The sequence below is a fragment of the Agelaius phoeniceus genome, chromosome 1, assembly GCF_051311805.1.
Source record: "Agelaius phoeniceus isolate bAgePho1 chromosome 1, bAgePho1.hap1, whole genome shotgun sequence".
Taxonomy (NCBI): Eukaryota; Metazoa; Chordata; class Aves; order Passeriformes; family Icteridae; genus Agelaius; species Agelaius phoeniceus.
In genome coordinates this window covers 149338113-149352294 of record NC_135265.1, presented here as the reverse complement: position 1 = coordinate 149352294, position 14182 = coordinate 149338113, and the positions used below count along the sequence as shown (strand labels likewise).

General features: G+C 39.4%; 1 protein-coding gene across 2 annotated transcripts in view; it reads left to right on the top strand.

Moving 5' to 3' along the window:
- The window catches only part of FAM135B (family with sequence similarity 135 member B), a 201581-nt gene that overhangs the window by 118484 nt on the left and 68915 nt on the right, over positions 1 to 14182 (top strand). For both annotated transcript variants that reach the window (XM_077189310.1, XM_054635636.2), the window contains exons 4-6: positions 1935 to 2074; positions 8373 to 8443; positions 10763 to 10936. In XM_077189310.1, the coding sequence (XP_077045425.1) occupies positions 1935 to 2074; positions 8373 to 8443; positions 10763 to 10936 (385 nt within the window). The remainder of the gene's footprint in view (positions 1 to 1934; positions 2075 to 8372; positions 8444 to 10762; positions 10937 to 14182) is intronic.

Sequence of the window (14182 nt, the reverse complement as noted above, 5' to 3'; positions counted from 1 at the left end):
GAAAATAAATATGTATTTACCTAGGCTGCCTGGCTTCATGGATAACTAGTGTGCAGATTGGGTGGTGGGAAGACAATAGCAGGATTAAATACTTGGGTGTGCTTGATAGAAGTCAGTGATAGGAAAATTATTTGAATGTAGCCTGGATGACAGCACTATGGTTCTGCTAATTAATTAGATCAAGTTTTATTGGTCTTATTGTCATTTAGTAAATTCTGCCCCATATGATTTTTTCTTTTTTGAGATATTTCAGTGTCCATGCTATTCCAGTTCCAGCAGACTGGCACCACTAAACTAATTTTTATAATGACAAAACCCCATTCACTTGTCTACTTTTCTTCAGTACCTTTTTTTATTTGGGGTTTTTTGGTTGTTTTGAAGTCCTTTCTGTTATTTTATTTTTATATAACCAAACTTGACCTCATAAAATATTTAATCCTCTGTAAGTCTTGACTCACTGACCTATGATAGCAAATTATGTACAAATCTCAGCAGAATAAACCTGTCCTGATTAGAAACTCTTGACAAAACAGCAGGCCCTGGACTTTTATCTTACCACAACTTCTCGTGCCAGAACAATTCTGCAAAGGGGCAAATTCCAAAAATTACCTTCTGAAAAACTATACTTTCTAAAAAAGGATTGCCTTCTGACTTTTTGATGATGATCGCACATCTGTCTCTCTCTGAAGGACTAATCCTGGCACACCTCTTTCAAGCACCCCTTCCCCTTCTCAGTAGGGTTCCAACATACCATTTGCTGAAGGACTATGTTTCAAAAGCTCAGATTCCTCCAGGACTGAGCGCTGGAAGGGGACAAAACCAGCTCACAGTAAATTTTGTGACCTATTATTGCTCTGGGACTACGGAAGTAGAATTAGCAGGGGATTCTGATTACCAGCCAAGACAAACCTTGAAAGTTCCTAACTCTGGTGCCCAGTTACTCATTTAAAAGTCACAGTGTCATTGCAGGCTCCTCTGGAAGGCATTCACTGTAGTACAGTGAATGTTCCCTCCAATGTGAGTTTGTAGAACTCAGCAAGCCACAGGGGTTTTTTTTCCTCTTACCAAAAAGGGAATTGATCCAAAAGCAGTTGACTTAAAGCAAAAATTTTCCTCAGTATAAAGAATGTTTTTTTTGTAAATTATGTCCTAAATTCCATAGGCTCCATTAAACAAAAAACAAAATACACACACTGGAGGCACCTAAAAGTTAGAAAGGATAAATCCCACCCCAGTTTATGTGATGTTTATTTATGATCATTTGATACAACAGCACAGGTGATGCTATTGGCTGATTTTGATGTGGAGAACCTTAGAGTTTTGGTTTTTGAGTTCCTTTGATTTATCCAACTTTTTTGGACCAAACTGGCATCTTTCACACGTGCCAAGGACCTGAAGGATTACACAGGCATCTTGAAAAAAAGACTATATTTTTATGTTTCTGTATTTAAGGATGCCTCTGCATTTCCAGGTTATACATACAGGATCTGCTATTAACTATTGTCCCCCCCAAGCAAGTAGTAACTTCTGGGAGTACCAGAGATGACAAGAAAACTCTTTCTTCTGAAAGATGGCCATTGCAGATAAAAGATGAAGTTTCACAGGTGAACTCCCACAGTCCACATGGTGCTGGGTGCACCGAGTTAAGCATTTGATGCTTTATTAGAAATAAAGTTAATAGGATAAATGCTGTCACAGGATCAAGCATTCTTACTTTGAAATCCAGCCTGCCTACAGTTTAACATTTGTTTTCTTTAAATATCATGTCACTGAACCTGCAACCCACAATAACAGCCTGCTCTACTACCATTAATTATTGAGAATGCAAGTGTTTAATTACAAGTACTACTTAGGTAACCCTGGAGTGAAATCATAGGATAGAAATTAATCTCCCAGCTGAAATCACACCAGGAATTTGTCTGTGTTTTGTGCAGGTGATTCCAGCCTTTGCTCGACCTGCGTTCATGAAAACAATGTTTACAGCAGAATATTTCAGATTTTGTACAGAAATGAAGAGATCATTCTTAATGAGACCATGAACTTCAGAGTGCACCTGCTTCTGGATGGTGAAAGGGTGAGTTCTTTTGGGATGCACATAAAAACCAGCAGGGCTGGGATTCCTCTCACTTAACTTGAGGTGTGCATTGCACAGGTATCTCCATTGCAGAAGAAGTCCATCTGCTGCCAGGGGTCTCATCCATGCAGCTGCTGGAGGGGAAGGCACAGTTTATCTGACCAATACACCAGCAGCTGAATTAGGAGGAGACTGACTGATCTGTACCCATAAATATCTGTGATTTATTTGTTTGTACATGCTGACACTGTAGAACTCTGCTTGTTTGGAGCAGGCTACACCTTGGATTTCCAGTGGAATAAGATATTGACATAGTCTGGTAAATCTGAATATCAGAAACTCTAGTGTCTCAACCATAATTTGTCATTTGTACATTGGATCACTCACTTAGCACAGCTGTGCTTATCAGCCCTACCTGAGAAAACTGGGAGTCTGCTGCTTTCTAGGTCCAGCTACTATTATTATTACTCCATTATTATTACTCTCTTCTCCTCCTGTCTCTTGTGGCTGAAATTTTCTACAGCTCCTCATGCCTTTTCCACCCTTCAGAGGTCTCCTGGCCTTTTCCCTTGGTGCTCCTGACTGCATCTCTCTCCTTGGGAGAGCTGCTGGAGCTTTCCCTTCCTTAGAGTCCATGTACAACACTTTTGCTTTCTGTGGTACTTAAGCAACAACATGTCCACCCTGAGATCCTTCTCCCCTTTTTCCATCCACTCCTTCAGCCAACAGGAGCACTCACACAAGGTAAAAACACAATCTGGGACACCCAGCTTGTAGACCACCTTTAGTTTAATCTTACTGATGTGAAACCAAAGTCTTCCAACAGCAATTCCTGTTCCCAGGAGCTACAAGGGTGGAGCAATTTTTGTTCATGGAGAGCACTGTTTTGCTGAAATCTTAAACAGCAAGGGGAGAGAGTGTCACAATAGAATGGCATTCAGGCATGTCCCATGTGCCATCACTGTGCTTTGCCAGCCCAAGGACTGGTACAAAATGTATGGCATTGGTACTTGCCCTCGGTGGTGACAAGAGACAGGACACCAACATCTTTGCCACGTCAGCTTGTCATCAAAAGGTGGCACTATGAGTTACACAGCCAGCATGAATCATGTGCTGTGTGTTGAACTCAGGGCCAGAGACACTCACCTGTCCTTTGTATAATTTCATATTTGATCATAATGAGATTTAAAATCTCTTTTTTGTCCTATTTCAAAGCATATATATATATATACATATATATAGGGGGGGGTGTGTGTGTGTGTGTGTGTGTGTGTGTGTTATACAGAGATCTAAATTAAAACAGCTTGAGAACCCAATTTAAGGTTAACATGCTTCCTTTTCTCTCCCACTTTCCTCTTGCTGTTTTGGTTTGGGTTTCTTTTTTTTAAATGATGGTGTCGTCAATTTATTCCTCCCTAGAATTGTTGGTTTGTGCTTATGTGAAAAATTACTAAATGCAAGTCTATCAATATTTGTTAGGAAAATGTCCCAGCATGTTTTATCCAATATTAATTTTATCCTTCCTCTATGGAATACCTCTGACTAAATATCACTCCCCTCAAATTACAGCAGTTTCCACTGTATTGAGCAGGGATGATTTCTGATGATTTTTGCATTATTATTCAGGAAAGTTGTGCACCTCATGAAATGGAATATAAAAAAATAACCCACAAGATGCCCCACAGCTAAAACTCATCTTGACTCTTGATGTGCTGCATGCAGCAGCACTTGGCTTTTCATAGGAGATTCCCTGGAAAGAGCTCAGATGCCCAATTCTGTACTTACAGAGTGGATTTTCACAGATAAACTCAATTTTTCTGTGTGGCAAAGTAACTTTGGGTTTTCATGAATGTAGAATAAGAGGATAAACAGGTCTGTTGGTTCAGATGAGTTGCTAAAGGCACTCTAAAGAATCAAATACAAAAAATAAAAATCTCTAAAAATTTTTTGTGTATTGAGCAGATTAGCACAATTCACTTTGTTTAATGCTTTTAGGCTTCTTTTTTCTGCTTTGCTGTCTTGTCCTCCGCAGCTTTGCAAATTTGATGTAAATGTGGGAGAAACTGAAGTGTGCCACTACCACATCCACAACTATTCAGAGACAGTTTTGTATCATTGTCACATAATCTCCTGTGTTGGATGAAATCCTTGCAATGTGGTGTTGGCAAGTCAGCTAGAGATTTTTAAAGTGTTTTAAATATCATCTGTGTTCATAACTCTTAATTTATTTAGCACACAGCAGATGTGAATCCTTTTTTGTGCCTCTTGTGTGCTATGGTGATTTTTCTTGGTTGCGGGTGAAGGTTCTGTTCACTGTTTTTGTCTGTGGATGGAAGTTATCATAAATAGACAAAGGAGTTAGTCTGGGTAATGCAACTATTGAGTTCATACACTCCATGCAGTTTGTGCTGTCAGAGCTGCAATTATCCAATATTATATTAGGGGAGCATTGTTCCTCCTGGTGCTCAGGTAGTTTTGCTGATGAGATGTTTTGCTGATAGAGACTCAGATAAAAAAACCCTAAACAAACAAAAACAACCAAATGACAAAACCAATGTGTATGTCCAAATTAGATTATTTGCTTTTTTCTTTTTTGAATTCTCCCCCTCCTCCTCTAGCATTACCCTAGATGCACTTAATACTTTTTTTTTTTTTGCCTGATATTAAACAGAAGGAAGCACTATTATTTGCCTTGAAGTGGCACCGAACATACCTTTCACCATATAAATAGTGCTTTAACACTCTTTGGTTTATTTGATGTCTTTTTCTATATTGTCCCAGAATACAGCATTTTTTGAATTCAAAGGAAACAATATTGCAGGGCTGGGGCAGAATTTATTGCTACAAAGAACTCTAATTTATTTTCATAGGCTTTTGCTTTCTTTTTTATTAGAGAAGAAGCTTTGCCTCTTTCATCCTACAGTAGAATAGATAACTGGTCTGGCTTCTTCCTTGCTGGCTCTGTTCAGGGAAAATTTAGTAGCAGGGAGAAGACAGAGTGAGGAAAGCTGGAATAAGACAGTATATTAGATTTTGTATTTTCCAGAGAAATTTAAGTGATCTGGGACATCCAGATCATCCAGTTTGACACTCTGGCTAAATAGTTAAATATTAGGGAGGGGAAAAGGAAAACATTACCTCTGTAGGTTTTATCGGTTTTATGTGGGATCGGTTTTATGTGGGATTGTCTTGGTTTGAAAAGACAGGTGTCTGCTTAAGGAAGGTAGGAGCCTCTCCTGAAATGGAAAATGTAAACACCCTCCCTCTGAATTATTATGACTTTGAAATTAAAAGGCTCTCATACAAAGATATGGGAATAGGAATAACAGCTATTTACTAGGAAAACTAAAAAAAACCCCAAATATAATAGTGCGAACAAAAAAACCCCTATTGACAGAGTCAAAATTTGACCTGACACCCTGTGGTTCAGGATGTTGGTAGCAGTCCCATGGAATGGTGGCTCAGCCCTCCTGCAGTGCCAGCTGTGGCTCTGTTGGAGCAGGGATCCTGGAGAAGGGTGGAGTTTTCCTCTGAAGGTCCAGTGGTGGTGGCGATGGGCCTGATCTTCCTCTGGGAATCCAGTGGAGAAGAAAGCTGCTCCTCTGGGAATGCAGTGGAGCTCCAAATCTTAGATTATATCCAGGTAGGAATGCTTGGCTCCTCCCCCTGGGCGGAGCATCTCCCAGTGGGATGCTGTAATTTTATCAGCCATGCTGTGGCACTCAATGGCCCATGAGCAGAAGATCTCCTGGAGGGAGGATTAGTTGTGAAAGAGATAAACTGCCCAATGAACAGAAAATAACTGCCCCACTTCCAACAGATAGGAATAGAATATCCCTATTTCCATCCTAAAACAGGGATTTTGCACTATTCTGATCAGTCTGATTTCAATACAGTTTTGGGATTAAAATTATCTAATTTATGCAGTTTACTGCATGACCCCATGCAGGGAAGAGTGTCTCTTGGTCTCTCAGGCATCTGCTCAGTGCCTCAAGGTGTTTGGGGTGAGTGTCACCAGTTACTGAACTTTTTTGGAGCACACACTCAGATCTCAGGAGCTGTTGCAGCTGCTCAGCAGGGCTGGGCACAGACCCAAAATTTCATCCCCTTTATTTGGAGGATGAGGAGGAGGAGGAGGAGGTTTGCTTTGTCTGAAGCACTGTACTGAATTCCTAGTTTAAATTCAGAATGTAGCTTCAGTAATGATTACTTTTTTTGCCACTGCCAGCAACTGTGATTTTTACCTATAGCAACTCATTAAAAAGGAAAAAGGTGGGGTTTTTTTGTGAGTTTTTTGTTTGGTTTTCTTCTTTTTTTTTGTTTTGTTTTGTTTTGTTTTGTTTCGTGGTTTTGGTTTGGTTTTTTTTTTTTGCTGTTGTTGTTGTTGTTTTTTTGTTGTATTTTTTTTTTAATGAAAGGCATACTTCCAGGTATTTTGAGGCAATCACAAAAGAGAAAACACATTTTCAGTATATAGAAGTGGGAATTTTCCCTTCACATCTCTATGCCTCTGGCCATGCTAGAAGAAATACCATAGTACTTCAGAAGGAATTAAATTTACCATCTTTCAGAATTTCTTCAAAGAACAACAAATTCTTGAATCTCAATTTTCTTACCTTAACAGGAAAAGATTGTACATTGTCAATGCAGTTTCACCTTTGGAAAACCTGGCTAAACATGGTTGATGTTATTTATTTTATGAATCCTATCTGTCAGAGCAGGGTAGATTCCTCTGATGTTGCCTTCAGTGCATTTTTAGTGTAGTCTCTACTCTGTTGTTAAGAAGACGATGATCACCTTTGGAAAGCAGAGTTCATCTTGCCTGTTTTGAGCCATCTAAAATGCAAATATATCTAGACCAAGATATTTCTCTAAGCTCTACCTATTGTCAATGGAAAGACACAGGGACAAACAGAAATTAATTGTCCTTCCCCAGTGGGTACCTCAGGATGGAGCAGGTCACTCTCTGCCTCTGCTTGCTGCTTCCCACTGACATAAGACAGAACACATAGATCTCACCTTTTTGTGGCAAAAAAAAGTTGTATTTATAATATCACACCCCTAGTGAATAACTTCAATTTTCCACATTTATTTCTATGCACCTCCTGCTGTGTTCTGTCATGCTATAAAGGATGTTTACATTCACAGAAAACAACTATTTCGATTATAAAATGTGTAATTTTTTTATTCATATGTCCATTTAGGTTGTTAAAAATTATTTTTTTTATTCTATTAAACCTATTTTTATTGGGGAAGAATTGACATTTCAAAGGAGTGAATAAGAAAGTGCTGGGCAGCTTAATCCTCTTCTATTCTAATTTATTTATTTCCATTGATTACAGTTGTTTTAACTGTGCCAAGCTGGGATGTGTTATCCAATTTATTTCTTTCCCAGTGAAGGTAATGAACTACTAGCTCTAGCACTGTCTCCAAAAATCCAATAAAACTATTTTATCAACAATAAAAGATAGGTAATTTTACTGGTGGGACCTGTTAGATGAGTTAGAATGGAGCTACCAGTGAATCATACATGATTTCTTCAGTGGTTTTGGTGAGCAGAATCCTTCCACATGCAGACACACTCAGCCATGTAACAAGTTAAACTTCTGTTTTAGTTTTTAAAACAATCAAGGCCTTTGAGTTTTGGAAAGAAAATGGTCTACATAAGAATCAATGACAAACTACCTCCATGAATCTCATAAGGGCCTGAAAGAGTCACTGTGGGGCAGGAAAGCCTTGGTTTGCTGAGACATAAACTCAAAGATCAATGATGAATGATCAGAAATTTCCAGAATTATTTGAGCCATTTCTGAATGTTTTAAGCTGTAAAATTTGAAAATTTTATTAGTTACAGGTAGGTGACCACACAGATCTGTGGCTGTTTCTCATCCAGGAAAACCCAATCCTTGCTTTCTTTCAGCTGATAAGATATCCCAAATAAAGGCTCACTCAGTGAGGAAGAGCAGCCTCAGAAATGCTCTTCTGGCTCTCGGTATACAAGAGCGAGGATCCAACAAATGCAAAACTTGGTGCTCTCTGGTTCCTCTTGTCTGGAGTGATTTTTTTGACATGCCATGGCACGTGGTGGCAGAAAACACCTCTGACTGCTCTGGTTCCCTCTGACTCCTTCAGCAATTACCTCAACTCACTGTCACATTTGCTTCTTTCTGCCTCTGTGCTGTCATGCTGCTGTTGCTGTGTGGTTTTGCCTTTGCTCCTATCAGATAAACCCACTCACCTGTGCCTTCTGTGTTGTAGGTGCCAGCTTACAAAGGTAACCTTGTCTCTCTTTTTGCAGGTGGAAGATGCATTGAATGAGGCAGATTTTCAGCTCAAGCTGGACCTGCACTTTACTGATAGTGACCAACAGTAAGTGCTGGTTTAAAGCTCAGTTGGTAATGTGGGGGTCTGTTCAACCAGAAAATTACTTTGATGAAATGAGTCCTTTTCAAGAAGGGAGAGCTTTGATAAGGGTCCCATTTACCTTAGTGTTGAAGTTTTCCTGTTTCTCCTCTCTGTATTTGAAGTGTGTATCTCATATTCCTGCTTAAAGGGAGAACATTTTTTTCTCCTTGAAGTGTAAGTTTCTCAAAGGTTTTAAGTGTCTGTCTATCTCTGCTGCTGTTAAAGGGAATACCATCATTGACCTCCATATGGTCAGGGTCTGTGACTCAGGAATGCATTCATCTCAGGAGGCAATGAAGTATTTTCTGGCTGAAGACAGGAGTTATGAACATGTTAAGCACTTTTCTTCTATTTAGAAAATAGCCTCTACATTTTAGGAGGAAGTAGTTTTCCTATAGAATTTGATTTCTTCTAACTGAATTTGATTCTGTAATCTTAGGTGAAGGGGGAGTAGCATCCCTTCCTGAGACGTAGCAGGAAGTTTGATCCCAGATGTTTTTGAGCCTCACTGAATCAGGGAAAAGTTCCAGTGACTTGAGTAGCATTTATGGGGAGTGGGAGGGGATGCAGAGAAATCATCTGAACTGTGTTTCATGCTCAGACTGTCCCCGTGGGATTTTGTTCATACCCACAGAGCACGCAAACAAATTTCAAGCACATATTTCTGTTAGCTTCAAGATACAAAAAGACAAAATTTGTTCTCTCAGGCAGGGGAGACTTAACTATCAGTGCTTATGGATCTTAAAGAGAGAAAAAACAAACATTAAGTTACAGCCAAAAATAAAAAGAACTGAAACATTTAGGTTATGGAATTGTGCTCTAGCCCTACACCTAATTTCTTTTATCACCTGAAAGATTAGTGTGATTTACTAGAAACAAAAGTAGCGATTTTTAGAAAATTATATTCTGCAAATATCATTGAAACATTTCTTGGAACTAACCATGCACCACTCAGCCATCTATTCTTAGGTTTTCTGAGATCTGGAAAACAATTGGCTTCAGAAGTGTCTTTAATGCCTTAAAATAATTCCTCTTTAGAACTTTCACTTGCATTGGGAGGATCTGTTTAGGTGTGCTCCAGGTTTACAGTTCAGTCTCCTGTCCTGTAGATGACTCAGATATCATGTGGTTGACAGCACACTAGGATAGTTTTTCTGGAATAGTTATAAACAAACTTTTAATTAAAGTCTTGACTTTTATTTACTGAAAAAAACAAAGAAAGAAACCAACCCAAAACCCAGAGAAGCTAATCCAACTTGTACTGTTTCTTGGCAGTTCAATTTCTCTTTTGAATTTTGGCCTCTTCCAAAAAGGTTTTTTTTTCAGATTGACAAACTGGAAAGGTGCTCGGAATATTTTCAGCTGTGTCTGACATAGGACTGCTTCTAACTCTCACAAATTGCCTGAGTTGATTTTCTTACACAGAAGAACACAAGTATTGTATTTGCTGGGAAATGCCCCAACAAAGGCTGGAATGATGAATCTGACTCCATGTTCTCAGAAGACTAATTTATTACTTTGTGATACTATATTATATTAAAAAATACTATACTATACTAAAGAATACAGAAAGGATACTTACTAAAATGCTAAAAAGATAATAATTAAAAACTTCTGACTCTTTCCAGAGTCTCTACACAGCTTGGTCCTGATTGGCCAAAGAGTCAAAACAACTCACACCAGAATCCAATGAAACAATCACCTGTGGGTAAACAATCTCCAAACACATTCAACATGAGCAAAACAGAGGAGAAGCAAATGAGATAAGAATTGTTTTCCTTTTCTCTGAGGCTTCTCAGCTTCCCAGGAGAAAAATCCTGGGCAAAGGGATTTTTTCAGATAATGTGAATGCCCCACATGAGCAGTACAGTCTCCCATCTATGAACACTCAAATAAACTGAACACTTTGCTAAATGCATTTGCTTCTGCTATTTAGATCTTGATGTACCTACTAGTGCATATCTGGACATCAAGGGCAATCACCAGGGAAAACTAGAACTGTGTCACATCTGTTCTTCTTGTATACTGTATATTCATATATAACTCTGCATATGTTCTTTATGGTTTTTGTATTTCTATTTATATTAATTACATCTACATTAGTATTAATATTTAAGTTTGGCACGAGCACAGCACAAGATGCTCTTCAGTTACATTAACACTTACGAAGCTGGGGAGTGATAAAATTTCATCTCAAGCCATCTCTGTCTGGTGCCTGTAGCACATTACAGGCTGTGCCAGCTCAGCCTTTCACTGACCCCTGCAAACCCCTTTCCCTTGCAGGCTGAGGGATGTGCCAGCCATCCCCATGATCAGCAGCCGCACTCTGTGCCTGCACTTCCACCCCCGCCGAGGGCTGCACCACCACGTTCCCGTCATGTTTGACTATTTCCACCTCTCCGTGGTCTCCGTCACAGTGCACGCCTCCCTGGTGGCTCTGCACCAGCCTCTGATCAGGTAATGGGCACAGGAATGGCTGTGGGAAGGCAGAGGAGTTTCCTCTGCTGAGTTCTCTCATACAGTTTGTTCATTGGATGGGAGAAGCAGAGAGGATAATTTAATTTAAAGGTTTTTTTTGGTCCTGGGCTGATAGGCTGGGGATTGGGGTTTAGAACTAAACTGTGACACAGACCTCTTCCCTTGGTATGAAACTGGGGATCTGGTAAAAAAATATCAAAATTTTGGGGAAGAGGTTAAGAGTTTGGATTAGCCTTGGTCTCTATTCCCCACCTGTAATGGTGAAAATGCAAATTGTGTTTTCCTTGGTTGTTTTTCCTCTTTAGTCTAAAAGCAACTAAAAGCTTTTATGTTTTTTCTCTCTGATGATTTTTAAAGCATTCAGGACAGCCAGACTCATCCATGGCCTCTGTGCATGAGCATAATTCATGAAGTGGTTTGGAGGAGGTACATGGGAGTCAGTGCTGGCTAAGGCTCCACTGGATTTTCCTTTACAGCTTCATTTGGCTTGACTGTGCAGCACTATAATAGCAGCTGCCATGGGGTCTAGGTGTGCTTTGTGTTATCTGATTCATAATGACAAGAAAATAATTCAGAACTACTTTAAGTAAAACAGGGCTGGAGGTCAATATCTTCTAATATTTAGAGCAGGTGAAGGGAAGCAAAGGTCTTTCTAACAATTTACCTCAAGGCCAATCTTGTCAGACCATGAGATAGAGAGGGCTGGAAGGGAGGGAGAGAACTCCTTTGGTTTTGAAGCAAAATGCAGCATTCAGATTTGTTCAGATTCCCTTAACTCCAGCAAGGTCTTTCTTATGAAATGACCAAGAAATTTTAATTTTGTCAAATATTGTGCAAAGAGCATGGTGTCAGAAAGGAAAGACAAATCTGCAGAGTTTTTTTTTCCTCAGGTTTGGTGTTTTGACTCAATTCTTCTTTGCTTCAGTTCTCTATCAGTGTAAAGGCATTGCTTGAACATGATTCCACAGAATGAATTGGGATTGTAAGAGGCTGTGACTGAGATTGTGAGAAGTTGTGGAAGCCCCATCCCTGAAACTGTTCAAGGTCAAATTGGATGGGGCTTTGAGCAGCCTGTCTAGTGGAAGACGTCCCTGCCCATGGCAGGAAGGTTGAAACAAGATAACCTTTAAGGTCCCTTCCAAACCAAACCATTCTAAGGCTGACTGATTCTGTGAGACATGACAGGGATGTGTCTGATACCAGCAGATCAGTGACATATCTGTGTTCTGCTGATGTGATACAGGTAACTGCTGTATCTCTGATTCTCTGTGTGTTGACTTTTTAAACAGTGAATTAGATTGTAAAAGATTACTTCTAACCAGAGAGTTTTGATCAGATAATTTGCTCACTGTTCTACTACAGGAAAGGATGAAAGAACAATAGCTTAAGAGGCTTAATGACTGTTTCCAGTTCTGTGTAATCCTCTAATGAATGGGGATGCACAGCCTTGTTACTCTTATTAGGCATAAATCACATGATGAGCAACTGCTCCATAGTCAGATTATTATAGCTTTTAAAGTACTATTTTGTGGGCATTTGTGAACTATACAATGTATTTACTTAATGTGGTGGAATGAAGATTTTTGGCAACACAATATACAGTCTCATTTTCTTGAGCCCATAAAATCATTTGCTTAAGCCCATAAAATCATTTTAAAGAGTGATAGTGAGGATTTATCTACTTCTTGATAAATATTCCAAACCCAAAGAGTTTTTATTTCATGCATTCTCTATGTATAAATCAGGATGAAGACAGTAATGTAAAATAAATTGCACTTCCAAGCACTCTAAAACAAAACCAGCCAATTAAAAATTAAATTTCTTTCACAATAGAACCTGAATGACTATAGAGTTGTTGTTTTTTTTTTTTTGTTTTTTTTTTTTGTCACATTATAAGAAAAAATAAACCCCAAATCATGCAATCACAGAATGGATTGGCTTGGAAGGGACCTTAAAGATCAGTTAGTTCCAGCCCTCCTGACATGGGCAGGGACATCTCCCATTAGACCAGGCTGTTCAGACCCCCATCCAGGCTGGCCTGGAACACATCCAAGGATGGGAATAATTATATTATGAAGGAAAAAAAAATCTAGCAGTGTTTCACTGTGGTTTCATTTGCTACCTTGAACTGTTCCAACATGGCACATACCTTGTGTGTATATACACATTATTCCTACACATATCTGTAGACCCATATGTAAAATTGCAACAGTTCTAGACCTACCCTGAAAATAATTATGTAAAATTGAAATTCACTGCTGTATGTATTGAAGTTTTCCTGCAACACCACTTTACCTGAAGCACATCTATCAGCTCATACATGCCAAGTGGACTCAGCTTTTCATATTTTGTCAGCTCTGATAAAAAATTAGATACTCTTGTTCAAGTTCTTCCATGTTGTTTGTGTTTAAAGAGGAAAACCAGCAAGACCAATCCAGGCTTTTCCCTTCAGTGTGGTGCATACTCACAAACAGCTCCTGCTGGGGAAACCTTTCCAGGGTGCCTCCATTACCTCCTGCTTCTTTGACAAGTGAACATTTTGATATTGATGTTTGTCCTGGTTGAAAATTCTGATATAATAAATATTACATTAGGTTTGGGACTTTGAAGCCCTCAACTTTTACCAGCCTGAGAATGAGTGAAATTCACATGTCTGGGATCATTTGCAGGCTTCTGGATGGGAATTTTGTGATTCAGCTTTTCTAAAAAGTGTAACACAGCTTTTTGACAGCGTCCAAGTTTATGGCAACTGCTAATGGCTTTGTGGATCTACTGAGAAAGTGAGAGGCTGAGTAGGAAGGTGGTGAGGCAGACTTTGAGTGAACTCATCTCCAGCTTTGTTAGCACAGAACCATAGAATTGTTTGGGTTAGAAAGTACCTTAAAGATATTTAAGTTCCAACTCCCCTTCCATGGGCAGGGATAAATTCCACTGTCTCAGGTTGCTCCAAGCCCCATCCAACCTGGCCTGGGACACTTCAGGGATGGGGCAGCCACAGCTTCTCTGGGCAACCTGCACCAGGGCCTCACCTCCCTCACAGTAAAAAAAAAAAAAAAAATATCCTGAAATCTGAAATAAATCTCTTTTTCAGTATAAAACCATTTCCCCTTGTCCTATCACTACCTCCCCTTGTCAAACATCTCTCTCCTTCTATTTTATAAGCTACTCTTAGGTACTGAAAGGTGCTGCAAAGTCACCCTGGAGCCTTTTCTTCTCAAGGCTGAA